The sequence below is a fragment of the Hyaena hyaena genome, unplaced genomic scaffold (assembly GCF_003009895.1).
Source record: "Hyaena hyaena isolate Hyena2069 unplaced genomic scaffold, ASM300989v1 scaffold_406, whole genome shotgun sequence".
NCBI classification, from domain to species: domain Eukaryota; kingdom Metazoa; phylum Chordata; class Mammalia; order Carnivora; family Hyaenidae; genus Hyaena; species Hyaena hyaena.
In genome coordinates this window covers 297868-322127 of record NW_024081038.1, presented here as the reverse complement: position 1 = coordinate 322127, position 24260 = coordinate 297868, and the positions used below count along the sequence as shown (strand labels likewise).

The window sequence follows — 24260 nt, the reverse complement described above, 5'->3', positions numbered from 1 at the left end:
GAGAGAAGAGGAAGTCCAGGAGGGATATGGTGCATAGTGACAACTCTTGCTTTGTGTTTCAGGAGAGAGAACATAGCAATGTGAATTTCTGTCAGATAGGAGGCTTCCCCTGACATTCTCGATCCTCCCCAAATCAGCCATGCTGCCTCCTCCCCCTCCCTCCTCTCATTCTCCTGTCAGCCCACTCTCCTTTCTCTTCCGGGCACTGTCCAGAGTCTAGCCTTGGACACATGGCTTGGCCTGCTCCCCTGGGGCCCAGCTTCTGCTCAGAGCAGGCCTCTAACTCCTTTAACTCCCTGCTCAGGGCTTCTTCCAGGAGAACGCAGCCAAGGCTAAAAAAATAGCATCTCCCTGCAGTCCTCCTGTAGCATGCATGCCCCTATGCTGTTGGCCACTTCATGGCATCCTTGCTTGCTTGTGCTTCCACGTCCAGGCCCCACAGTCTCAAGTGGACTGGGCTCTGAGAAGCTGAGCAGTGAGGGAGGGCCGAGGCCTTGGGCACAGCCTCTGCACCTCCCCACCACCCAGCCTGCTTTCCTGGCCTATTTGCAGTAACCTCACCTCCTGTCCCAGTCCCCTCATCTGTGTGTCAAGTCCCTGGAGCCTAGCTTCCCCCTGAGTCCCCTGCACATTCCCGCTAGTTTCTGCTCTGGCTTTCCAGCTCCATCAGCACCAAGCCTGGCAGTGTTGTCTCCTAGTTATTTTATACCCAGAGGAGGGGTCCCACCTATGCCTGATCACAAAGCTGGTACTACCTTTCCAGGGATCTCTCCGCAAAGAGGGGCCACTCAACAGGGAGATAACTCAGGAGACATGGGATCTCACTCAGGTAAGACTGACGGAACTCAGTCCTGTTCAGGGAACAGCTAAAGGGGTCTGGAGGCCCCTAAGAAACATTTCCCATTCTCCCTGTAGAGCCTGTGTAGTCACCCTGAAGTGTGTGTCTGCCTGTAGGAGAATGAGAGTGGGGCTCTGTGTGTGTGTGTGTGTGTGTGTGATAACGTGTCTCTGTATGAAAGGGGCGTATATGAGTGGATGGGAATGAATTGAGCCCCCTTCCCACCCCCCCCACCTTTCTTAGACCTCTGGGTAGGTGAGGAGAGCAGGGATCGAGCCCCATCTGGTGACCACGAGCTGCACTACAGGCTACCAACCCCTTCACCTCTTTTCTCTTGCCCCTCCCACTTCCACAACGTACTACATAGAACTGATCTCAGATCCTTCTTTGGGGCTCCAAACCACTTGCTCACCACCCCTACTCCTTCATCACACTCCTGCAGAGACAAAGACCCTGACCTCCTGAATCTCCTTCCTCTCTCCCAGAGAAAGAGCCATTGGAGGGGAGTCAGGTGGGAGGGGCTCACATCTCAAGCTTGCAGATTACTTCTGTGAATCTTAAACTACTTGGCTACAGAATGAGATAATGGTATCTACTCCACAGAATTATTACAAGGTTTTATGTAAAATAAAATTTTTTATTAAGTGGGGAGGGCGGGGCAGCTACAAGAAACCATGGGGCCAAGCCTAGTGTTCCCAGACCCCCTCCTCCTACCTGTCTTCCCATTCATCCTCCTGCCCTTCCTCCAACCTTCCCCTCCCCTGGCAGCCCCAAACTGCTATTCCTTCCTTCTTCCCAGGGAGCTCAACCTCCTGCCAGAGCCTCCTCCCCACACCTGGTTGCAGGTGAGAGCGGCAAAGAGCAGACATCCAAGGCTGTTCATGGGACCGCGGGGACCCACATTCTAGGCCACCTACCAGTCCTCCCTCTGCCCTCACCTCCCTCAAATCTTGAATTCCTCCCTCCCTCAGCCAGCCCACGGCACAGAACATCAGCTCTAGAATGATCCCTGGCCCACCTCAACCCTGCCAGCCTTTCTCTGCTCTCCGGACGGATCTTTCTAAAATGCACATCCAAGTCACTCCTCTACTGAAAGCTTTCGCTGGCCCCCCACTGCCCACAAAGTAAAGCCAAACTTCACAGCCTGGCATTCGAGGCTCTCCTTGGTCTGGCTCTATCTTCCTTCTGTCTCTTCATTCCCTGGGTGCTGGCCACTCCCCCTTTCTGTGCCTTTGTCTGTGCAGTTCCTTCTACTAGGAGTGCCTGGCCCCTTTTGCCCACAGGAAAACAATACCTGTTCATCTTCCAGATCTCACTGCATTTCTTCTCAGGGTTATAATTCTGCCTGGAGCTCCATGGCCAAGCATCCTGTGGGGGGTGTCATGTCCTGTGACCATATCTCCCTGACCAGGCTGGTAGACCCTCCAGACCAGGGACAAGGACAATTAGCTCTGGGCCTTGGCATGGGGTCTTGTATGCATGAGAAAATACTTGTGAGCCGATCATTCAGCTGGGTGGCGAGGAAGGATGTGTCATACATGGGCCTCAAGTGGGATTAAATGTCCTCAAGGGCGAGTTGTGATGGGGACAGACAACAGATGCAGGGAAGGGGAGTGAGGTCCCTGAGGTGTGCACAAGGGTTGTTCTTCTCCTTTGTTCAAGGGCTGGTAGAAGAGGGACATGTACACACATTCGCAGTTGGGTGGGGCAGTTCACAGGCAGAGGAGCATCCATGTCAACCCACACCGATGCTGGTGTTAGCTACACACCATTACGATAGCCGTCCCCATTCCATCCCCTGTCAGCCTTGGACCCTCTCAGGAACTGAGGGCCCACTGGTCAGCCTGGGTCCTGCACCATGAGAAGACAGAGACAGACTGGGGGAGCCCAGATCAGAGGCTGGCAGGGGAGGGGACTGGACCCCAAGTTCCTAAGGGAAGGCTAGCTGCCTGGAGATCATAGCCCAGAAGAGCAATACCAAATAGTGACAAGCTATGGTGCAGGAGAAACAGGCTCTGTGGTCCCAAAGGCTGGCACCTGGGGCATCACAGGTGTCACACGGTTGCCCTAATCATCGTCTCCCAGTCCTTCTTTCCTCCTTCTCCTAGTAAGTGTTCAGCCCTTAACATACCAACCGTTACCGATCTGGAAGAGATGAGCAGGGAGAGGAAATGGGGAGGGGGATGTAGGTGCCAGAGGGCATGGGGTCTAGAGATTTTTGCCAGTCAGACCCTCCTTATGGTCCGGTCTGGGGCCTGCCCCTCTCTGTCTGTGCAGAGGCAAACACTCTTACAGCCAGAAGAGGAGGGAACTACCTCCATAGACACAACCCAGGGCTGCATCTGGTGTAGAGTCAGATTCAGGGATTCATGGGGACACAAAATAGGGAAGACAGGAGGGGGTTCAGAGACCCAGGCCCTAGCTGTATTGGCACTCGTGACCAGCAGGCCAGCAGACAGAGGGTTTAAGAGGAGCTCTAGGCCGCCTTCTCCAGGCAGCCTCCTTGATTGCTTCAGCCCCTCAATTCTTTTCTTTCCAGTCCACAATCACAGACTACTACAATCAGCCAGCCAACATGTCCGCTCACTGCTCTGTGCCCGGACCTCCTCATCTGCCACCTACCTCTAAGCCCCTACAGTCTGGCACAGGAGGTCTGTGACTCTCCTATGAGAGGGGCTAGGCACAAGGGGTGGGAGTTCTAAAGGGCATTTGCGTACCCCAGTTCTGTTTCCCCCATCCCCAAGCACAATATCCCGAAATAGCCCTGAGGAGGAGGATTGGTAGAAAGAAATAGATTTATTCTCATGTACAAAGCGGTCAGCCCACAGGACCATATACAACAGTTGCACAGAATCCTAGAAAAACGCATCTCTCTAAAGGCAACTCAGAATAGGTAAGGCAGGTGGCCCCCCTCCCCCCACCCCACAACACATACAGAACAAAACAGAGAAGGGAGATGCCAGCAGCCGGGCTGACCCAAGAGGCTCGGCCCTATGGGGGTTTCCCAAGCCCCAGGGCATGGGTAGATATGGCCTTGAAGAAGATAGGAGCCCTACCAGTCAGCCCTGTCAGGGCTGAGGCAGCCCTCTCTGGCTGCAGGAATAGAGAAGGGGCTTGGGCTAAGTTGGGGGGGGGGACACTCAGGGGGCCACTGAAGTACTCAGGGCTGGCTCTTTGCCCTAGGGTGGCAGGGACATTCCACAGCTTCTCCTGGGACTCCACAGAGCCATGGGGACTCTGATCTAAAAGGGGTGCTAGAAAACAGATGGTCCCACTCTCCTGTCTTACCTAGATAGGGGAAGTCACTTACCCAGGGTCACACGGCCAGGAGGAAGAATTGTTGACTCAACTGGAGCCTGTCTTCCAGCCCTGGGATCCTTCCTGCCCACCATTCCTATCCTGCTTTCTCCCTGAGCCCCCTCTGTGCAGAGCACTGAGGTGCCCCTCTGGCAGCTTTCTTGTGGGGCCCCTGCAGCTCCCAGGTCTCCATGCCCACCATAAATAGAGTGGCAACCCCAAGGGGCACCTTTGGTGGCCCTGTAGCTACTTCTAGTTGTCCAGCAGAGCTAATAACTGTTTCTAAGACCCATTCTCTGCCCATTCACATGTCCCACCTTCTCCCTGCATGAGGACCCTGGAGAGGGAAGAGGGCATAGATCTGATGGGGCAGCCATCTAGGCTGCCTCAGAGAAGGGAGGCTGGGGAAGATCTGCCAAGACGTGCTCAGAGGCGCAGAGCAGGGCTCACTGCTCATCAGTCACCTCTGTGCTCCCGGAGGACAAATGACAAAATCTCAGTGAGGCTGGAAGTCTTGCTTCCATTTTACAGACAAGAAAGCTGAGGCCTGGAAAGGCTGGTACTTGCCCAGGGTCACACGGTCTGTCCTGGTCTAGAACCTAGGACCCATGGCTTTGGTCCCAGGGCACTTGGCCAGGCCAGTGGGGGGCTGTCAGAGGAGGCCTGGGCAGGGCAGGGTCCTGGGGAGGGGGGCTCACTCAGCATCAAGGCTGCAACAGCCATTGACAGGGGCCCCAGTGCCATCCAGATCAGGCACCTCATACTCCTCATCCAGGAAGTCCAGTGAGTTGTTGCTCGGGAGGCCGCGGATGGTGAATTTGTGGGACACCTTGGTCCAGTGCTCACGGTTAGAGGCCACACGTTCATACAACTCTGCCGCCTTGGGGAACAGGTCCTGCAGCAGCCTAGGGGCATGCACAGGGTTACAAATCAGACCGTGAGTAGCAAGAAGGATTAGGACTCTACCACAGTTAGAACTTCCATGAGAGTGTGAGGCATAGGACTGGATGCTCAAGGAGAACATGAAGCATAGGGCCATTTATGGGCCCGCAGGAGACAGCAACTGATCTGCTGTGGCTGCCACAGCACCCCCTCCACCCAGCAGGCCCCCAGCACTCTCTCACTTGTAGATGGGCATTGCGATATGCTCCATAAAGCTGATCTGCAGCTCAGGGATGTAGGCCTTCTCCCGGTCCATCATCTCCATCGGTCTGTTGCCCATGGCCTTCTCCTGCGGGCAGCGAGTCGTCAGACCTAGCCCCCTCCTCCCTCCATCAGACACAAGGATGAAGCTAACCCAGCCCTCCCAGCCCTGGGCTGGGAGCCCTCTCCCCACATCCTGACACCAGCAGTCACTCCCTACTTACCAAGTCTCCCTGGGAGAAGAACTCTTTGTAGATCAGCTCCTGAAAAGGCCAACACTCTTGTTACACCTCATGTGTGGGATCCATCCATCTGAGCTCCTCTACAGGCCATTCCCAAGGTGGCAAACTGAGGCATCCCCCAGCCCCACTTCTGGGTCTGTCCTCACCATCCCCAGTTTGGCAGAGGGATGGCCCAGATCAGGAGGAGTGGCTGGGTTCTCACCCACCTCCTGCCAGCCACTGACTTGCTCTGTGACCTGGTGAATGCATGCCCCTTTCTGAGTCTCCCCATCTATTACCCTGAGGTGGTCTAGGTTTCTGTCTCCCCAAAATGTAGCCAGGCTGAGCTCAGCACAGAGACGGAGAGCAGGATGCAGGAGACACACAGAACTTGGCAGGGTTGTGCAGCCTGCACCCTCCCAGGGAGGGGCAGCACTTACTGCGATCTTCCTTGTAGTCTTCCAGCCCTTGGTCTGGTCAGAGAGGTCACAGGAGGTCATAAGGAGGCAGAGGAGGAGGCTATGGTGTTGCTTGTTCGTTCGGTCATAACCCACTGTTAGAGAGAGGGTGCAGTCAAGGAAAGGAGCCCCCACACACTCTCTCTGAGGCAAGGTCCCCAGGGCCCGCCTATGTGGTCCATGAAATTCAGCACCCTGGATGGGAGCCAAAGGGCTGGTGCTGTATCTACCTGGATCTGGTGGGTTGATGCCAGAGGGAGTGGGTCTGAACCCCAGGGGGTGCCCTCCAGGCACCTCCCCTGCTTGGTGGTCCTTCCCCAACCCAAGGCAGGTACCTTCGGCCATCTTCTGGAGGTCCTTGAAGATGCGGAGGTGGTGGGCCAGGTCAGTGGCCAAGATGATGTCCCGCATCAGGTCCAGCATACGCTGATAGTCCTGGGCCAGGGTGGGCAGGGGAGTGGGGAGGCATCAGGGCCTCCTGCCAGTCACCCCCACCCATCCACTCACTCGGCTTCTTCTCCTGCCTCAGGCTAGCTCTGAGCTCCCAGTCCCTCACCCCCAACCCCAGCCCCATCACCTTCCGGGAGAAGTGGTCGAAGATGTTGCAGCCATGGGTGTTGAGGATGGCAATGGCCTGAGCGAAGTGGTGCCTCTGTGAGGAGAGGAACGATGAGGGCCCAGCTGGGGCCGGGGGCTCTGCTCACCACTGACCCCTGTGCAGGCCCGGTGCAGCCCCAGCCCCCAAGGTGAGCAGAGCAGGCAGAAACGGGGAGTTAGGGTCCTAGTTTCCTTTCTGGGTTCTGTTTCGGCCCTCTGTGTGACGCTAGGCAAGTCCTCGCAGGCTCTGAGCTTCAGATCCCTCAGCTGTCACATGGAGGGACATGACAAGGTGAGCTCTGAGGAATTCTCAAACTGGAAGGATTCTGAAGTGATCCCCTGGAGTCTTAGACACTTATTCATGCAGCAAACATTTGTTTGCTGACAAAGAAAGGCAGTGATGAGGTGAGGGCAAGGCCCCTGTCTCCAGATGCTGAAGGGCTGTCATTCAGAGAAGGAGCAGGCTGAGCCCAGAGCACAGAGGGCAGAAGCAAGGCTGCCACAAGGCCTTGTGGGAGGGAGTGAGCCCCTCATCTACTGGAGCATGCAAGCAGGAGAGTCTCCAGAGGGGTGTTGTGGGGGGTCAGCGAAGGGCAAGGTGACCTTGCTCCAGGTTTGGTTCCTATTCTGTGCCAGACCCTATGCCAAGTGCACGGAATTCAGAGAGGTCTCAGATTTTGTCCCTGCCCCAAGGAGCTCCCATCTGGGGGTGGGCAGACGCAACCCAAACAACCTAAGGCAGCACTGGGTGTGATGGGGGTGGAGCCATCCCAGGACTGGTGGAGTGGGGGTGGAAACATGCTAAATATAAGTTCTCCCTGGTCAAACCTGGGCTCGGGCAGGACCTGCAGGCTGACCCACATCCCCATCTACCCCTGCACCCCTCCAAGCCCAGCCAGCAAAATGAGCCCAACATGCCCTGGGGGTGGCTACAGCTCTCACAGAGAGAGCACACCTTGGGGATGGGAGGAGTTGGGTCACGGTGGAACTACGTAAGTCATCGGTCTTAAGAGGATAACGGGCACAGGGATATTGGGCAGAATGGTGGTACCTCCATGACAGAGCCCTCGGAGCTGTAGAGTGCAGCCAATACAGATTTCTGGAAAAGCCCGGGAAATCTCCATCACACCTCACAACCAGATGCAAGTGCCAGCCATATTAGGCGAGGCATTGCCCTGTCCTCCCTGCCCCTCCCCACCCTCCCAACTCAGAGCCCATGCAAAGCCTTGGAGAGCCTCCTCCCATCTCTAAACTGGCTCCTGGTCCCACTGGCTCCCACCTCTCCTCAGGCCGGAGGGGTGAGACTCGCAGAGGCCCTGAGGAGGGTGCCCACTGTGAGGAGGGCAGAATCTCACCGAGGCCACCTGGAAGGAATTGTTTGTGCCTCTGTGGTCCAGGTCATGACACATGCAGGAAATAAACAAGGCAAAGATCTCGATGTCCCTGGTTGAGAGGCAGAGGGGAGAGGGAGGTCAGGCCTTTCCCACACATCCAGAGGAAGAACGGCTGCGTGAGATGTCCAGGAACCACCAGACAGGAGTTTGGGACACCTGGGTCTCCTTCCTGGAAAGCAGCCCTGATTTGGAGTTTGACAGGCTCACTGCTCCATGAGTCTGTGACTGTGGGCAAGTCCCACCTGGAGAATAGGGCTATGCAGCCTTCCTCCCGGAACTGTTAAGAAGATCGTGGGAGGTGGTGCATGTAAAGTGCTTGCCATACTTAGGTGCCTCTCCTGTCCTAAAGTAGCGGACGCTAACAGCTGCCACACTTAGGGGTCAGTGCAGACACTCACTCGAGGTAGTTGGTAAGCTCCAGATTCTTGTAGAGCAGGTAGCAGAAGTGGGAGACAGAAAAGGCGTGCATCCAGTTGTGGTAGGGGGGATCCCGGTAGCCCTTTTTCACCATCAAACAGAACCTGGGGGAGGGGAGAGGGCAGCAGAGGGGCCTCAGGCTCTCCTCTTCCAGGAAGCCCTTCAGGCTCTGCCTTACCCCATTCCTTCCCTTCACTCATGGTCCCAGAGTCTGTGAATTGCCTCTCACTCACGGATCCTCTCCACTCCCACAGACTGGGCCACTCCTAGTCGTCCACAGAGACCCCTTCCCAGAATGCTGGGGCAATGGATGTGAGAGTAGAGGACAGAGGGAGGCAAAGACCAGGGCTGCCTGCACGTGGAAGGGAGGGCTGGGGCACACACCGGGCCAGAGTTGGGCAGTCAATTTTGTAGTTATTGATGAAATTCATGTCCTGCAGCATGCTCAGGATGGCCTGGAGAGAGCAGAAGGGAGGGTTCAGAGTGACTGTCCATTTCATGATGGGTCCCCTGCCTTGCCCTTTCTTGAAGCTTCCAATATTTTGGAACCTTAGAACTTTAGATCTGAACTAGAGAACCATAAAATGGTAGAGACAAGCATTCTCGGAGCCATGAACTTTGAGAAACGGGACCCAAGAACTCCTGGAACCAGGCTCACACAAAACCTTAGAAAGCTAGGGAGGTGCCAAGCCTGAGGCCACATGACTTTGCCGATCATCCAGTCCAGCCACTGAGCCCTGGGCTGGCCCTGGGGCCCACGCTGGTCGACCACATGCCAACAATTCCATCTCGGAGGGGAGCTCTCCAGCCTGTCTTGCCAGGAAATTCCTATCCATATCTAACTTAAATCTCTGGCTGCACACCCTCCACCTGTGCAGTCACAGAGGGGAGGGCCAGCTCACCATGGAAGTGTCATCCTCAGGCAGAGAGCGAGGGGTGTAGGTGAAACTGGCAAAGTTGGAGTCAATGGCAGCCACGGGCTGGATCCCGTCATGGAGAAGTTTAGTGTATTCATCATCAGAGACCTAGAGGGGAGCAACCAGAGTATCAGAAGATGGCCTCCACCCCCATCCAGGGTCCTCACCCTCAAAAGCCCACAGTGGGAGGGGGGCCCTCGCCCAGAATGCACCCACGGCAGGCCATCCAATCCATGAAGTGTCACTGGCAATAGATCCCTGGGGTACAGCCCACCTACTGTGCCTCCTCGCCTGTGACAACCCTCATCTCTAACAGCCTGTCCTCAGCAAAGACAGAGAAACATCCCTTCATGACACCACCAAACAATGCCAGCCTTTCGCAGACACTAACTTGAGGATTCTTTCTTTTGAGGGTAACGTTCCAGAGTCTAACCTTAATCCTTCCTACCACAGCTTCGACCCTATCTACAAAGTCTGGGACCTTTTAGTTTGGACACAGGTAAGAGGAAAATGACCACCACACTCTCGGAACTAAAGGCCAGGACAGCTTTTCTGAAACAGGGTCTGGGAACGAGACAGAATATCAGCAGACTACAGAGAACTGTGTGACCACTGAATGCAGGCGAGCTGTGGGAAGGGCCCTGAGTGAGCTCCCTAGCCTTCAGTAGTTCTCAAAATGGGAGCTATTCCCAGACATGGGGAACACCTGGCCAAACCAAACTCTTCCCCAGGGTGGGTCCTGCTGCCAGCCTTAGGGCTGAACCAGAAACTGCTTGGAAGAGGCTGCCCCAGAGGGGAGCAGGAGAGCAGGAGGGCCAGGCATTGCTCTGAATCTATCTTCTTATCTTCAGGAAAGGGTGATCAGGAAACCCAGGCTGGTCCTGGGCCCCCAAGGAACTGGGAGGCAGGGAAGAAACACGTGGGCTGCAGGGGACCCTGGGATCCTGAGAAGGAGGATAGAAGCTCCGTGCAGGCCTCACCTTCATGTGGTACATCATCATCTCGTTGGCTAGGTGGCTGCGATACTGGGCCTCATTCACTTTCTTGTATAGGAGGGACTAGGAGAGAGGGGGAAAGATGGGGCTTAAGCTAGGTGGCTATGAAATCTCAGAATGCACAGGACTGGGACAAAAGGATCATAGAGACCCCCCCCCCCCCGCTTCCTGTCCCGTGCTGGCCCTAGTCCAAGCCTTCAGACTCCAGCCCAGAATAGGGACCCCCCTTCCTTTGGCTTTCACCCAGACCTCCCCGCCTCTTGCTCCTCCTCCCCAGGTCCTTTGCACTGCCTCCTGAACCTGCCCCAGTCTTCAGTCATGGGGCCTGAGTCCCATAGCAGAGACAGAAAAGCAAGGAATGGGTTAGCCTCAGGAACCTAGTGGTTGCATTCCTGGCTCAGAGCTGCCAACTCGGGACAATGAGACCCAACATTTCCCAAAAAGAAGCTGACCGGGGGCTCGGATTGAGGTTGCTTCATAAAGAGGTGGGCATTAATGACAAGTGGGGTTTCCCCTGATTCCAGAAGGCTAACTTGGCAAGATAGGAAATAGTATCACCAATTTTCAGATGGGAATTTGAGGCTAGAGGTGACCAGCAGGTACTGAAGGCTGCACAGCAACCCAGCAACAGAGCTCAGACTCACGGCCCGTCTGGACAGAGCCAATGTGAAGGAGAACAGAGGGTTCTGCAGCGGCCCTGCCCCGTCCCCACTCACATGGGCTATGCTGATGCCACAGTAGATGGAGAAGGCTGTCGCCAAGTCCTCGTCGAACTTGCTGAACCATGGTCCATTAATCTTGTTCACCAGCTCGGCCACACCGATGACCTCTGGGGGGCCGGAGAGGGGCTAGGACCGGCTGCTGGATGTGTCCGGCGGCGTCCGCCCTCCTAGAGTGTCCTCAGGGGACGTCCCAGCCGGGATAATCCCGTCCATTCTGCTCCCGGACGTTAAGGTGGTGGGGAAGGGTCGCCGACCCTCCGCTCGGCTCCGCCCCATCCTGCTCAGGCCCCGCCCCCACCCAAGCCCGCCCCACTTCCCGGAGCTGCCCGGAGCTCGCACCCTGGTTCTCGTTCTTGATGGGGAAGCAGAGGATGTTGCGCGTGCGGAAGCCGGTGCTGTCATCCACGCCGCGGTAGAAAAGCGGATGCGCGTACGCGTCCGGGATGTTCAGGATCTGGCCGGTGGTTGCCACGTGGCCCGCAATGCCCTGGTCAGCGGGGATGCGGATCTCGTAGCTCTGCCAGGGCGGTGATGGAGTAGAGAGGAAGTCAGTGGCTAGCCACAGAACGGACCATGGGCTGTCCATCTTCCTCCTCCTTGGGCGCCTTGCAGACTCCCAGCCCCCAGGACTACGGCCACACACTCGCTCCCCGCGCCCTGCCTCACCTCATCATCCACCACGCCCCCGTCGAACACCTTGGCCACCAGCTCATTCTGATCCAGCAGGAACACGGAACAGCTGTGGGGAGGCAGCCACGGTCCACAGGTCCCTGCCAGCCCTCTCCGACCACCCCCACTCCTCATGACTTCAGGCAAAGTCTAGATTTCTGAAGCCTGGAAGGTGTTATCCGTTATGAGAAACCCTCCTGAGGGCTGGCTGACTCCAGACATTAGTTAATCCCAATGATTTTTTTTTCTTGTAGTGCCTACTATGTGCCAGGCACTGTGTTAGGAGCTGGGGACCCATGGCCGACAAAGTGAGCCCTGCTCCTGCTGTCATTGGACGTTATTAATGAGGGTCACAGGCATGAAATAAAGGATCACACAAAACATGATAGGGTCCTGAAAAAAGGCAGTGGAGGGGAAAAAAAGGGGAAGAAGGAAAGGGAAGGAAGGGCCCCAGTCCTGGGTCCTCTCTCACCTTACCCTGAGGTAGATTGACTTACATCTCAGCATTGCTGAGGTTTCTGGCCTCTGTGATGATCTCTTGGAGCAGGACAGAGACATCGTCTGTGGGAGGGAGAAGCATGGAGGGCAGCGGTGAGACCAGGCTAGAATGCCGAGGCAAAGCCCTCCCAACCTCTCTTCCCCAATATGCCAGTCCCCACTTCCACCCCACAGCCAGGCATGAAGGAGGACAGTTCACTCACCCAGGTGAGTGAAGAGGTTCTTCGCCACTTGGAGAAGGGCCTGGAATGGAGGAAATGAAAATCATAGGGGTTCACATTGCAGAGGTGTTACCTCCTCCATCCCCCTGCTTCCAACAGCCCCAAGGTCTTCTCATTCCCCCTTTAGGGCTCTCTGGACAGGCTGTGGACTGGAATAGTCTAATTATATCATTTGGCTACCAAGTGAAGGGGCAGAGGTATAGCCCTAGTGAATGTGCACAGTAATAGGGAGTCTCTGATTCACCTCTGGCTCTAGTAGCCCAGATGTTGCTGTAGTACCCAAGTTGAACACTAGAGGACAATCGTATACTGTGCCTGCAGCCAGTGGCGCTGTCCTGAGGACCCTCTTGAACTCCTTCTTCAAGAGGCCTCCAGGGCACTAGGCAACCTTCCTGCTATGGGTCCAGAAAGATATGGGCTTTTCCCTTATGGATGACGCTCTGGGGCTAAGAGCTGGGTGACTTCATCGCCAAGACAGGCTCCTAGTAGGTCACTCACCTGGCACTCACACTTGAGCTTTTGCTCTTTCTGGAAGGCCAGAGTGCTGGTGAGCACCGTGCTAGTGTAGTGGAAGCAGTGCTGGATCACATGCTCATCCTGGTCCGTGAACCTGAGGCAGAGGGCAGAGGTCACTGGAGAGGCAGAGGACAATGGACTTCTCTCCCCATTTCTCCTTACTTCCATTTCTCCAGGAAGCCCAACCAGAGATGCATCAGCTAACTATCACTCCCCTCTGGGGGGCTGTTTCCTGCAGAGGCGGCTTGGGCTGGCTTCCCTTCAGACTGGGGGCTCCCTGAGGGGAAGGCTCTAATCCTCCTCAGATCAGAATGTGTTTTCCTCCTCAGACTATTGTTCATTGAAGCCAGAGCCATGTCTCCTTCCTGTGACTTTAGATTTACTCTGACTGAGGCTGGGTCTCCTCTCTCAGACTAGAGACTTGCCCAGGCCAGAGTTGGATATTCTTCTCCCCTTCCCCAGGGGCGCCTCTGGCCTCAGGTACTACCCTGTCTTGTCCAGCTCCTGTCACTGTCCCACTCATCCTGACTCTGCAGGCCCTGATCTGGTGCCTCCATAAATCCTGAGGTGTTTGTGAGGAGGGTAGTGCCCATCGTACTCATAGAGCTAGCTCTCTTCTAAAAAGATAGCCCCGAATCCTGCTGAGGTCATTCAATCTGGCCACTGAATGACTTGTCACCAGGGAGCTTTGTGGGGCTGGATGGACCAGGTTGGGGCAGGACCTGCTCTGGGGACATGGGTTAGCCTCTCCATGTGGGGGTCTTTGGAGTGAGGGGAGCAGGGAGCATGCCTAAAAGACCTTGACCTTTTCTCTGCCCCCAGATTTCCCTGCCTCGGCTTCTCCCCATTTTCTGGCTGGTCTCAGTGCTCCTCTGCCAGGATTATCCCCGACTCATGCTTGCTGCCCAATTATTTGGGTCAACATCCCCATCCCCACCAGTCTGTGTCTGTCTCTCCACCTTCCCTATTGTGACATTTGAGGCCCCTCAGTCTGGTCCCACTCACCTCTCTCCCCTCATCCATGGGTGTATCTTATACTAAGCCATACTAAGATCCTCAAATTCTGAGAAAACCTCAGGCTCTTTCACACCTTCACGCTTTTCCCCACACTGTTCTCTCTGCCTAGAATACCTTTCCCACCCTCCTCCCTCTGGACCCTGAAAATAAACTCCAAATCTTGAAGGCAGGGACTTTGACAGTATCACCAGTGCAGAGCCTGGTACCAGGGAGTGATATGGGAGGTGTTTGCTGAATGTTATAACTATCCTCTACCTCTGCCCTGGCCACTAGCCCCATCACACGCCCAGCTCAAGGGACTCTGAGTCCCTGTTCTCTGGGCTCCAGGCAGTTTGTCTGCAGTCACTGCTCTGAGCTAAACCCCTCCTTGGCTCATACAATCATTCAGCACTTACCCCCTGAAATACAGGGGACCCAGAGATGGCCACAAAGTTGTCACCAAGGGCCCATCTCATTTCTCTTCTGATAACACCTCTTTTCCAGGTCTAGGGTCATCTCAGAACGTAGTCCCACAGCCAGCAGCCCCTACTGAACCCCTTCCCTCTCTACTCCCCTCCCCAAAGGCCTTTCCACGGCCACCTGACCAATGGCAGGGCTGGACACAGTAAGTGCCCAACTTGTGTTTATTGAATGGTGTAAATACTCCCACCGCTAGGACAGCCACAGATGACACAGGTCCCACATCTTCCATGCCTCAGCGAGTTCTGCTTCATCTCTGTCTTCATTTCCCAAAGCCTATCCAACTGCCTACAGAGCTCTGTGCTGTCAGATCCTGCTACACAGGCCTATGACTCTCAGATCTCTGCTCCACATTTGCAGATACTGTCCCTGTGCTGCTGACATCTCTATAGTCCCAAACATCCCCAGTCTCCACTTTCTGCAGGACCTCCAGGCCCTTAAACCCAGTCTGCTTGCTTGAGCCCCATGGGCCAAGCTTTTTGTCAGTATCTCTTTGCATCCCAGAATCGGGACTCACCCCTCACCTGCCTGCTCCTCCCTACCTGTATGACTCAGGCACAAACTGCTACTTGTTCACATACTGAACCTGCATCAGGGACAGACATGGCTAATCAATCTCACCACTGTTTCTCACTAAACTACTATCCATTCTCAACCCACTGTTTCAGGCAGCTACTAACAAGTAATGAGTTGGCGCAGAACACCAAATCTATTTATGATACTACCTTTAGACCTCAATCTGACCTCAGTTCTTGAGAAATACTTCCTAAGCCTCTTTACCTGATTCTTCCCAGCCCCTCTGTTTTAAAAGATTCTTATAGCAGCCCTATCAGTGTCTCTAAAACCCGTTAGCTTAGCCCAGCCCCCCAGCCTGTTCCCTTTAGCCCCTGTCTACACTGTCAGGGGCGCTCTGTGCAACCCAAGGAGCTCACCCTTCCCAGAGCTTACCACTCCTCCATCAGGCAGTTCCCAACAGAAAAGCCAAAACGGGGTGATGGCAAGTGGGGGAAAGGCCAGTACTCTAGCAGTGGATAACCCAGACTGGGGGAGGTGGGCAGAGAGGAGGGGAACTCATTTGGACCTCAGCATGATTTTAAATAAGCCAAAATGGGGGATGGAGAGTCAACAATGACCTGTGCCTCAGCCAGCAGCTGCAAGGGTCTAGCACCTTCACAATCCCATAGTCTCTTATACCAACAAACCATTTGACTCACCACTGCTGGGACAGTATCCCCTGCCTGGCACCCTTCCCTGTTACCCTAGTAGAGAGCCCTGCCCAGCCTTTCAGCTCCTGATCCACTTCACCCCACCAAGACTCACAAGTCTCCTCCAAGCTTGTTGAAGGCGCAGGCCAAGGCCACCACCTGGTCAGTGGCCCGGCTGATGACAGGAACACAGAGCATCGCCTGCAGCTCACAGCCCAGCATGCCTTGCAGCTGTTGCACATCCTCCTGCAAAGGGCGGAGGCATGCCAGGGCAGGGAAGGAGGGACTATGCTTCCCTCCTCTGCCCTCCATCACCCCTGCAACAGGCAGTTCTAAGGGACCTTTGTAAGATGGGAAACACTAGGACATGGGTGCGGGTTGGGAAAAGGTCCCTGGGTCTTGTCTCCCCCATTCCCAGGCTGCCTTGTCCCAGAGACCCTGTCCCTTTGCCTCCCTCCCTGGTCCAGCCAGGCCATGGCTTACAGAGGTGAGATCTTTCAGCTGGATAGACTTCTTATCTTCCACCACCTGGCCCAGGCGTCCTGTCGTCAACTGGAGAGTGAAGAGAGGCTGAGTCAGGGCCTAGTTCTCTCTAAGGTCACGTGACCTCAGACTCAACCTCTGTCCCAAGTCTGGAAGTTTCAACAACTTCTTTAGTAAGTCCAAATGGTGGGTAGAGTCAACACTGGAGGGTGGGGGTGAGGGTGGGGGGAAGATCTGCTCTTGACCAGAATCCCTTTTGAAAGACTTTAGGGTCTTCCCTAATTAGGATAGAGAGGAGCAAACCCCAAGGATTCCCATTGATCTCAAAAATTCTAAGAGCCAAATCCAGAAATATTCCAACAGAAGTGAATTGGTCCCAAGTATGCCTTTCTATAGATTATAAGAGAGCTCTCCTAATGGAGCCTGTTCACTAAAGACTGTGATCTCTCATAACATTTCTAACTAGATCCCAAGATCCAGATAATTCTATCAGATTCCAAGAGATTCTAGTAGACCCCAGTCTTTCTGGGCAGATCCCTGGAGTGCCTAGCTGGCCTTAACTGCTCCCACAGGCTCCAACACTGAGGACCGACACAGGACTCACCGGAAAGCTGGTTTCTTCCTCCAGCACTTTATCTCCAATGACCTATGTGGCAGAGTGGCGGGACCAGTTAAAGGGTGGGCAAGGCTGTTCCCCTCAGAGACCTGAGTCCCCTGCCCAGCCCCACAGTGCCCCTGGGCCCTCACCTTACAGGAAAGCTGGAGATTGTCCTCAGACACCAGCAGGAGGCAGCAGCGGGACGCATGGGTCTCCTGCTGCAGCTGAAATGCAGGGACCGAGAGGGGCTAACGGAGGATCTAGGGCCACCCCCCGCTCCCCAGCTCTCGCCTCTGAGGTTCCTCAGGTAGGAGGAGAGAATAGGGGCAGGGCGTCGGAATCTGAACCTAGAAGGAGGGGCCACTGGGACCTAGGTCCCTGAAGGATCACAGGGGGAGAGGCACGGGCACTCACGTATTGGAGGACTTTGAGCTGCAGGGAAGAGGCGTCCAGGTCGTAGAGTTCCCCTGCAGTGGCGACCCGCGGGTGTGAGAGAAGGCTCACATACGCCCCCAGGGTGCTCCACCTGCCCGCCTAGCCCATAGACCTCCCTTCCCATTGCCACCTGGCTCCCCCTCCCATTGGCCCCTCTCTTCCTGATTAGACCCGCCAGGCTGGGTCCTTACCGCACAGCTGCAGGATCTTTCGGTCCTGGTCGGTGTGCGCAACACCGCCCTTCTGGTCTCCCGCCGCCCCCGCCGGGGTGTTCTGGACTGCTTCCAAGGCCGCGCCAGGCCCACGGGGCTGCAGAGCCTGCACCCTTCGCAGGGCCACCAGAGCCTGGGGCGAGCGGACCGGTCAGCGACACACTCGTCACACTTTTACCACACACATTGCCTGGGGACCTTCGCCTTTGCTCAAACCATTCTCCCCTCCTGCAGAGCCACCGCCCCAATCCCGGTCCCAAACAACTTGGCCCTCAGCGCTCCACCCACCTTTGGGCTCCCACTGTCCCAGGAACATCCTTTGGTCCTGAACAGCTAAATACAGGGTTGTGTCCCCCGCCCGCCACCAGGCTCTTACAATACAGGGGAGGATCAGATTTCTCAGTGTCTTTAGCACTCATGGGAGTAAGATCCCAGGAAAGAGCCTCAATATTAGGAAGGGTCCTTCCTAAGTATTGACAAGGCATTTGTGGTGCCTTATCTCACCAGTACCATAAGCAGGCCACTGTGATCCTTATCCTCATTTTCAGATGTGAAACTGAGGCTCAGAGAGGTTAAGTGAGTTGCTCAAGGTCATACAGCCCAAAGATGCTGGACTGGAACCCAGGCCTGTCCAGCTCCCTGGCCAGATCATCTTCCCACCAGTTATGATGAGGGTGTTCATCAGCCCCCATCCTACCCCAGCCCTACCCCCACTCACATGCTTCTCCACGGCTTGCAGGCTCCACTCTTCACTGTCACTCAGCTGGCCACAGTGCACCTGGAGGAATATGAGAGGGGGGCCAGCTGTGACCTCCCCTAGCCTCCTGTCCCTGCCAGAGTGCCCTCCTCATGCCCAGCACACACTTGTCCCCACCAACACATACACACTCCAGTCTCCAGGCCTCAATGATAAGCCCATCCTTCTGACAAAGCAGACAGCTCCAAGAAAATTCCTTCCTCCAGGAAGCCTTCTGGGGCTAAGCCAAAGAAATAGAATTTTTCTGATTTCTGTCTTTTCAGTCACTGTCCCATCAACAATACAGTCCAGGTGTTTAGTGAGGAAGGGGGGTGACTTTGGGCCCTTTTCCATCTCCCAGCCCATGGAAACCTTAACAGCCTGTTATGGAATCAATGCTATTAGTCAGCTTCCAGCTCCACCTATTCTGAGTTGGGGTTTGAGCTGCCCCAGAGTCTGGAGTAAGGGAAGAGATTCAACATTTATGATGCACCTGCTGTGCCTAAAGAATGTGAGAGGAAGATGGGTGCATGAATGAAAGGAGTGATAAAGTGCTTGTCTTACATGTGATTCTGTCACTAGCCCACAAGGCAAGCTTCTACCCTGCATATAAAGCAAGGCACAGAAAGGTGGAATTGCTTTCCCAAGGTTACACAGCAGAAAGTGGCAGAGTTGGGACAGCACCACCCACTCCTTTCCCTCTTCTGCACATAACCTTCCCCTGTCTGGATCCACCCTCACCCCTCCCATCCCCAACCTCCACCATCCTGTTGTCCTGTCCATCTCCAACTTCCCTGTGTCCGTCACCAGGAATATTCTCAGCCCACCTTCTTATCTCTTGAAGGCCCTTCCCCCACCCCTGCTTGGGCATTTGGTAAGAAAAATGAAGAGAAGAGAGAGAGAGAGCGAGGTGGTAGTCTGGGGCCCCACTGCAGGCCCTGCCAGCTAGGCTCCCCACCTTCGTCACCAGCTTCCTGCGCCTACTCAGGGCTGCTTGCCACCTGCAGGGCTCCCCACGGTGCCTGCATGGGGTCCTTCCTTCATCCTCGCTCCCCACTCAGCAGCCCCTGCCCGCCTCTGCTCTAGGTCCCCTGCCTGGAGCAGATGGAGAGGAGGAGCCCAGCAGGTTCTCAGAAAGCTCACAGTCTGGCTGGGGTGGGATGGAGTGGGGGATGCAATTGGTGGGTGCAGAACCTCAAACCTGAGGAAGTAGGAGAGGGCAGACTGTGTGGGTGAGAACTGAAGGCTTGTGGGAGCTTGGAGGGGGAGGGCATCAGGGAGGCTTCTAGAACTGGCACTGAAGTATGGGGAGGAAATGTGAGGCCTGAAGAGAGATGACACTGCAGGCAGGGGCTGTCCTGGCTAGTAGGTCGCCTGGGGATATGAGGACCAGGGTAGGGGTGCGGTCCATGGAGCTGCAGGGGGAAGAGTCTTGAGTGCAAGGCTAAGGAATTGGACTTCAGCGTAATTGTACAGGGGACCAATGGGGCAGACTTTAGCATCTGTGGACCAAAGATGGTATTGAAGGCTAAGCTCTGGATGAAGCACCATCAATGACTCCCATAGAACGGGGAGCTGAAAGAGACTGAGCGCATGGTTCATTTGTGTATGCTTACATAAACATGTTGGTATTTTACTGTGTTATCCTTTTTGTTCCTTCTGCCTTGACCCATCTCTCAGGGAAAGGGAAGACTGGGACCCCTCTAGTGTGGTGGGGACAACTAGTTCCTGGGTTGGCAATACAGCCTGGTGCCAATACAGAGCTGGGAGACTGAAGGAGAGCTTCAGAAGGGCTGGAGTAAAGGAAGAAATCACAGAGTCCACCCCCAGCCACTGGACCCCACCCTGCCCCAACACACACTCCTGGGCTGCCTCAGCCCATCCCCACCCAGCATTTGCATAAGCGCACACACAAACAGTCTCATGAAAATCCTCAGCACCACCCATACACTCACTTTGCCATGGAGATACTCAGGCATGTGTGCACACACACGCACACACAGAATACAGTCGCAGATTCAAAGACACCCACACACCCACCCTCACAGCATATACACCATCCATATGTGCACATTCATACCTGAACACAGGATACTTGGGTTCACATACCCAAGAGCCATGCACCCACTTCTGGCCCCCTCATGCAAACGCATAGTCACTAATGTTCACACATGGCTTTTTGCTCACCCAATAGGAACACAAACTTGCAACATACTCTTGGTAGTTAAGGAGTGTGTCTGGGGCCCAGTGGAAAACTCGGCAGCGGGCATGGGGGCTGTAGAGAGGGTTGAGAGCCCAGCGCAGCCCATACACCCCTCACCCTCACCAAGTTCAACAGGCCTAATTGCACGAACACCTCATCCTCGCATAAGGAGCTGGGGTGACTGGCACAGCTGGAGAGAAAAAGGGGCAAAAACCATGCATCAAATGCCAGAGACCAAGCATCACCCACTCCCGGGACTTATTATCCCAGAACTGAAGAACAGAACTAAAGCCTCTTTCCACGCAAAGAATCTACAATCAAGGCACCTTGAACTGCAAGGTGCAGAGGCCCAGCACTCAGCCAGGCAGCCCTGCACCTGGCTGGCATATTCCTCAGAGAGCTCTCCACTGACCATGTCTCCATCAGGCTCCAATATTGTAGGGCTCTCTGTTTCCTTGCTAGCATTTGCCATCATTTGCAATTCTATCCTTTTTTCACTCACTTGTTTGATGTCTGTCTCCCAACCCCTCCAGACTGTGTGGTCTATGAAAGCAGGGGTCAGTCACTGCTGTTCACAGCACCTAGCACACAATGCCTGGCGGTGCTTAAGAAATCTGTCGTCCATTGACGGATGGGTGGGTGGATGGAAGGACAGCTGGAGGATGGATAAATGGATACCAAGAGCAAACAAAGACTCAGAGAAGGGAATGGGGCTTGTTGAGGAAGTAGCTGGTGAGTCAGCCCTCCCAAAATATCTGCCCTGTGGCACTCCTTTTACCCTTTGTATCCTCTGCCCCTAGGATCTGGTAGCAGCTAGGAGGGCTGGGGCTGCCTGGGCTGCCTCTCGAAGGATGTGAGATCCACATCAGATGTGTATGCATGTGGGAGAAGGGGGCCCTGGGGAAGCTCATTTCTACCTGAGTCGGAAGGCACAGGCTTGGAGTAGAGGCGGACTATGAATAATCTAAATACCTTTCAAGAGCTCTTAAAAAAAAAAAAAAAAAAAAAAGCTCTTCACTGCTCAGGGTATTTGAGGAGGTGGACAGAGAGTTGTCAGGAACTCCACCTAATAGCCAAAGCCCCAGGTAGCATCTTGCTCAACAGCACGCACTCCACACCTCAGCCTCACCAGGATCAAGCTCTTCTTCCAGCCACCTTTCTCCCCACCCTGCCTTGGCCCATGCTGTTCCCTCTGCCTAGAATATCCTTTCCAGTCTTCTCTGCCTGTCAACCTCCTCCCCTATGCTCCAAAGCCCCACTCAAATGCTGCCTCCACCACAAGGCACCCCTTGTTGCTCCAGCCTCTGCCACCACAGCACCTGCTAGCAGCATTTATTTCATTTGGCCAGTTGTAGTGTGAGGCTGTGCCTGCCTTCCCCCAGACTGAGCTTCTAGAAGGCAGAAATGAGTCTCACTCCTCTTTCTGTCTCCTCTTGCTGCACCCTGCCGGAATACCTAGCCAGGGTTTTGCTAGGGTGAGTTAAATTTAAGTAATGTGGCCCCTCCACCTCCCCAGGACACAACACATGTACACACAGGCCTTTCTCCCCACTCCCCCTCTCAGAGAAGGCAGAAGCCTAGACTCCCAGCCCAACCTGGGCCAAGATGAACAAACTCCAAATGTCTCCCGCTTGCTGGAGTTGCTGCCCTTCTTTTTTTTTTTTTTTTTTTTTAATGTTTTTTATTTATTTCTAGGAGAGAGAGAGAGAGCGCGCGTGAGCAGGGGAGGGTCAGAGAGAGAGGGAGTCACAGACTCTGAAACAGGCTCCAGGCTCTGAGCTGGCAGTCAGCACAGAGCCCGACGCGAACCCACGAACCCCGAGATCATGACCTAAGCGAAAGTTGGAAGCTTAACCGACTAAGCCACCCAGGCGCCCCATGGAGTTGCTGCCCTTCTGACCCAGCCCTCACCGCCCCTCCATAGCCAATCCTTCTCAGGAAACTGGCACTCCCTGACTCTTTTCCCTCAGCAGAGGTGGGGAACCGATTTACCACCACCACCTCCCACTGCCCACCTCTGCACATTGGCCCCAGCCCTGGTCCTCTTCCAAGCCACCAGCTCTGGCACAGATTGGGACCAAAAGAGGGAGGGAAGCGGCGCTGAGAACTCTGTGCCAACAGCAGATCCGTCCCCTGCGGGAACAGAAGCTGGGGGTGGGGGAGCAGCTTGCCGGAGAAACCGAGGGGCCGGCGGCTCCCTCAGTCAGGCAGATGGGGCTCCGAGGAGACCAAGCCAAGCACTCCTTCCTTCCTCTCCTCCTGCCCCCCACCGCGGCCGCCCCCCACTCCCACCACTGCCCCGCCTCCAGCAGCTCGGGAAAGGTCAGGAGCCTCAGAAACCTTTAATTCCATTTTAATGAGCTCTGGAGGAGTCCCACGGGCTCACGAGGACCCACTCTTTATCTGTCCATGCCCCCTCGTCTGTGCCTTATTGCGGTGATGGTTGCCTCGGTGGAAGTGGCCCCCAACAGTGGCGATTTGGGGGCGCTAACCGTGGGTTTCTAGGACAGGACAATGACTTTGAATGCCCATGGGAGAGAGGAACGACTGGCTGAACCAGCCCCACCAGCTCAGCCGACCCCTGCTGGTGGAGCAGAAACCTGGTGAGCTCCGCCAGGGGGCAGCAGAGGGCAGGGGAGTCCTGGCCTGGGTTCCCTGCCTGACTGAACCCCCCAACCCTACACCCCTGCCCAGGCCTTGCATCCCCCCCTTATCACAAAAGCCCCTTCCCCTCCATCTCCCCCTCCAAGAAGCCCGCCCTGGTCAGCCATGGGGCTGGATGCCTTCCCAGGCAGCCCCTCCCGGTGGACCTCCTCTCTTGCTCCTGAGCTCCGGCCACCGGAATCTGACTGACCTTCCCATACAATCTCTACTTGTCAGGGCCATGTCCACCCATCATTCCTCAGTGTCTTTCAGGCCCTCTGTGGACACAGCTCCTGGCTCCTAACCCAGCAGGGAGGATGCCAAAGAGGAAGTAAGGTCAGGGTTGCACCAACAGCTCCATGTAGCTGAGAAGTGCAAAAAGGGCTTGTACATGTCTCTGAAAGTTGCTGAGTGGGCCAGTGACTTCGTCCTGCCCATTCAAGGTAGGGCAGGGTGCTGGGGTGTGGGAGAAGCTCAGACTCCTCCTACACTACATTTCCTCGACTCCAGCCCAGCTTGCTGTTCACACACACACACACACACACACACACACACACACACACGCTAGACAGGCTCCATCCGCTGTCCCTCCCCTGGTCTCCACTCCCCCATCCCACCCCGCACTGTTCTTACCAAGATGACAGCTGCCACAGCCCCAGCCTCCTTGTCCACCAGCGGCATGACCAGCACTGAGGGGGAGAGGGCAATGAGGTGGTCCTGCGAGGCTAACGAGGCTCAGAGATATGGAGCCAAGCCCCAGGGAGGGAGACAAAGACAGACAAAAAGGCCGGGACAGAGACACAGAAAGACCCAGAGACCCGGAGAGACAAGGGGTCCTGAGGCGGCAACAGAACAACCACAGCAATGTCCCTTGCATGGAAGGAAGCCCCCTCATTTTACAACTCTCCTGTGACCACCCCAGCAACCCTGAGAGAGCAGGAGGCAGGTAAGGCTGAGCACCCTATTTTACAGATTGGGAAACTGAGGTCCAGAAAGGGGAAGTGACTTGCCCAAGATCACACAGCAAGTCAGGTCTCCTGACTCCCAGTCTTGTGCACTTTCCACATCGAGACAGAGGACAGAGACCTAGAGAGACTGAGACACGAGGCAGAGAGACATGGCGGACAGGGGTGTGGAGATGAAGAGAAAGAAAAACAGAGACAGTGACAGAGAAAGCATGACAACAACACAGCCCATCTAGCAATAGACACAAGCACATGACCACGGCAGCCACTGGCCACGAAGCACTAGTATGTGCCAGGCCTTTAACATGCGTTATCTCATTTGCTCCTCCTCAAAACACCCCCTCAAGGTAGGTTCTCTCATCCCCATTTTACAGATGAGGAAATTGAGGCTCAGAGAGGTT

General features: G+C 55.3%; 1 protein-coding gene across 2 annotated transcripts in view; it reads right to left on the bottom strand.

Moving 5' to 3' along the window:
* Positions 1 to 3615: 3615 nt before the first annotated feature.
* PDE2A (phosphodiesterase 2A) overlaps positions 3616 to 24260 on the bottom strand; it is a 93277-nt gene continuing 72632 nt past the window's right edge. For both annotated transcript variants that reach the window (XM_039252062.1, XM_039252063.1), the window contains exons 6-31: positions 23528 to 23583; positions 18031 to 18090; positions 17292 to 17445; positions 17080 to 17132; positions 16815 to 16889; positions 16672 to 16713; positions 16068 to 16136; positions 15700 to 15830; positions 12886 to 12997; positions 12370 to 12409; positions 12166 to 12229; positions 11666 to 11738; positions 11339 to 11516; positions 10994 to 11106; positions 10263 to 10340; positions 9268 to 9390; positions 8750 to 8820; positions 8347 to 8469; positions 7910 to 7997; positions 7606 to 7653; positions 6535 to 6609; positions 6293 to 6392; positions 5940 to 6052; positions 5503 to 5541; positions 5260 to 5366; positions 3616 to 5040 (exon numbers count right to left, since the gene is read on the bottom strand). In XM_039252062.1, coding sequence (XP_039107993.1) covers positions 4830 to 5040; positions 5260 to 5366; positions 5503 to 5541; positions 5940 to 6052; positions 6293 to 6392; positions 6535 to 6609; positions 7606 to 7653; positions 7910 to 7997; positions 8347 to 8469; positions 8750 to 8820; positions 9268 to 9390; positions 10263 to 10340; positions 10994 to 11106; positions 11339 to 11516; positions 11666 to 11738; positions 12166 to 12229; positions 12370 to 12409; positions 12886 to 12997; positions 15700 to 15830; positions 16068 to 16136; positions 16672 to 16713; positions 16815 to 16889; positions 17080 to 17132; positions 17292 to 17445; positions 18031 to 18090; positions 23528 to 23583 — 2396 coding nt within the window. In that variant the 3' untranslated portion in view covers positions 3616 to 4829. The remainder of the gene's footprint in view (positions 5041 to 5259; positions 5367 to 5502; positions 5542 to 5939; positions 6053 to 6292; positions 6393 to 6534; positions 6610 to 7605; positions 7654 to 7909; positions 7998 to 8346; positions 8470 to 8749; positions 8821 to 9267; positions 9391 to 10262; positions 10341 to 10993; positions 11107 to 11338; positions 11517 to 11665; positions 11739 to 12165; positions 12230 to 12369; positions 12410 to 12885; positions 12998 to 15699; positions 15831 to 16067; positions 16137 to 16671; positions 16714 to 16814; positions 16890 to 17079; positions 17133 to 17291; positions 17446 to 18030; positions 18091 to 23527; positions 23584 to 24260) is intronic.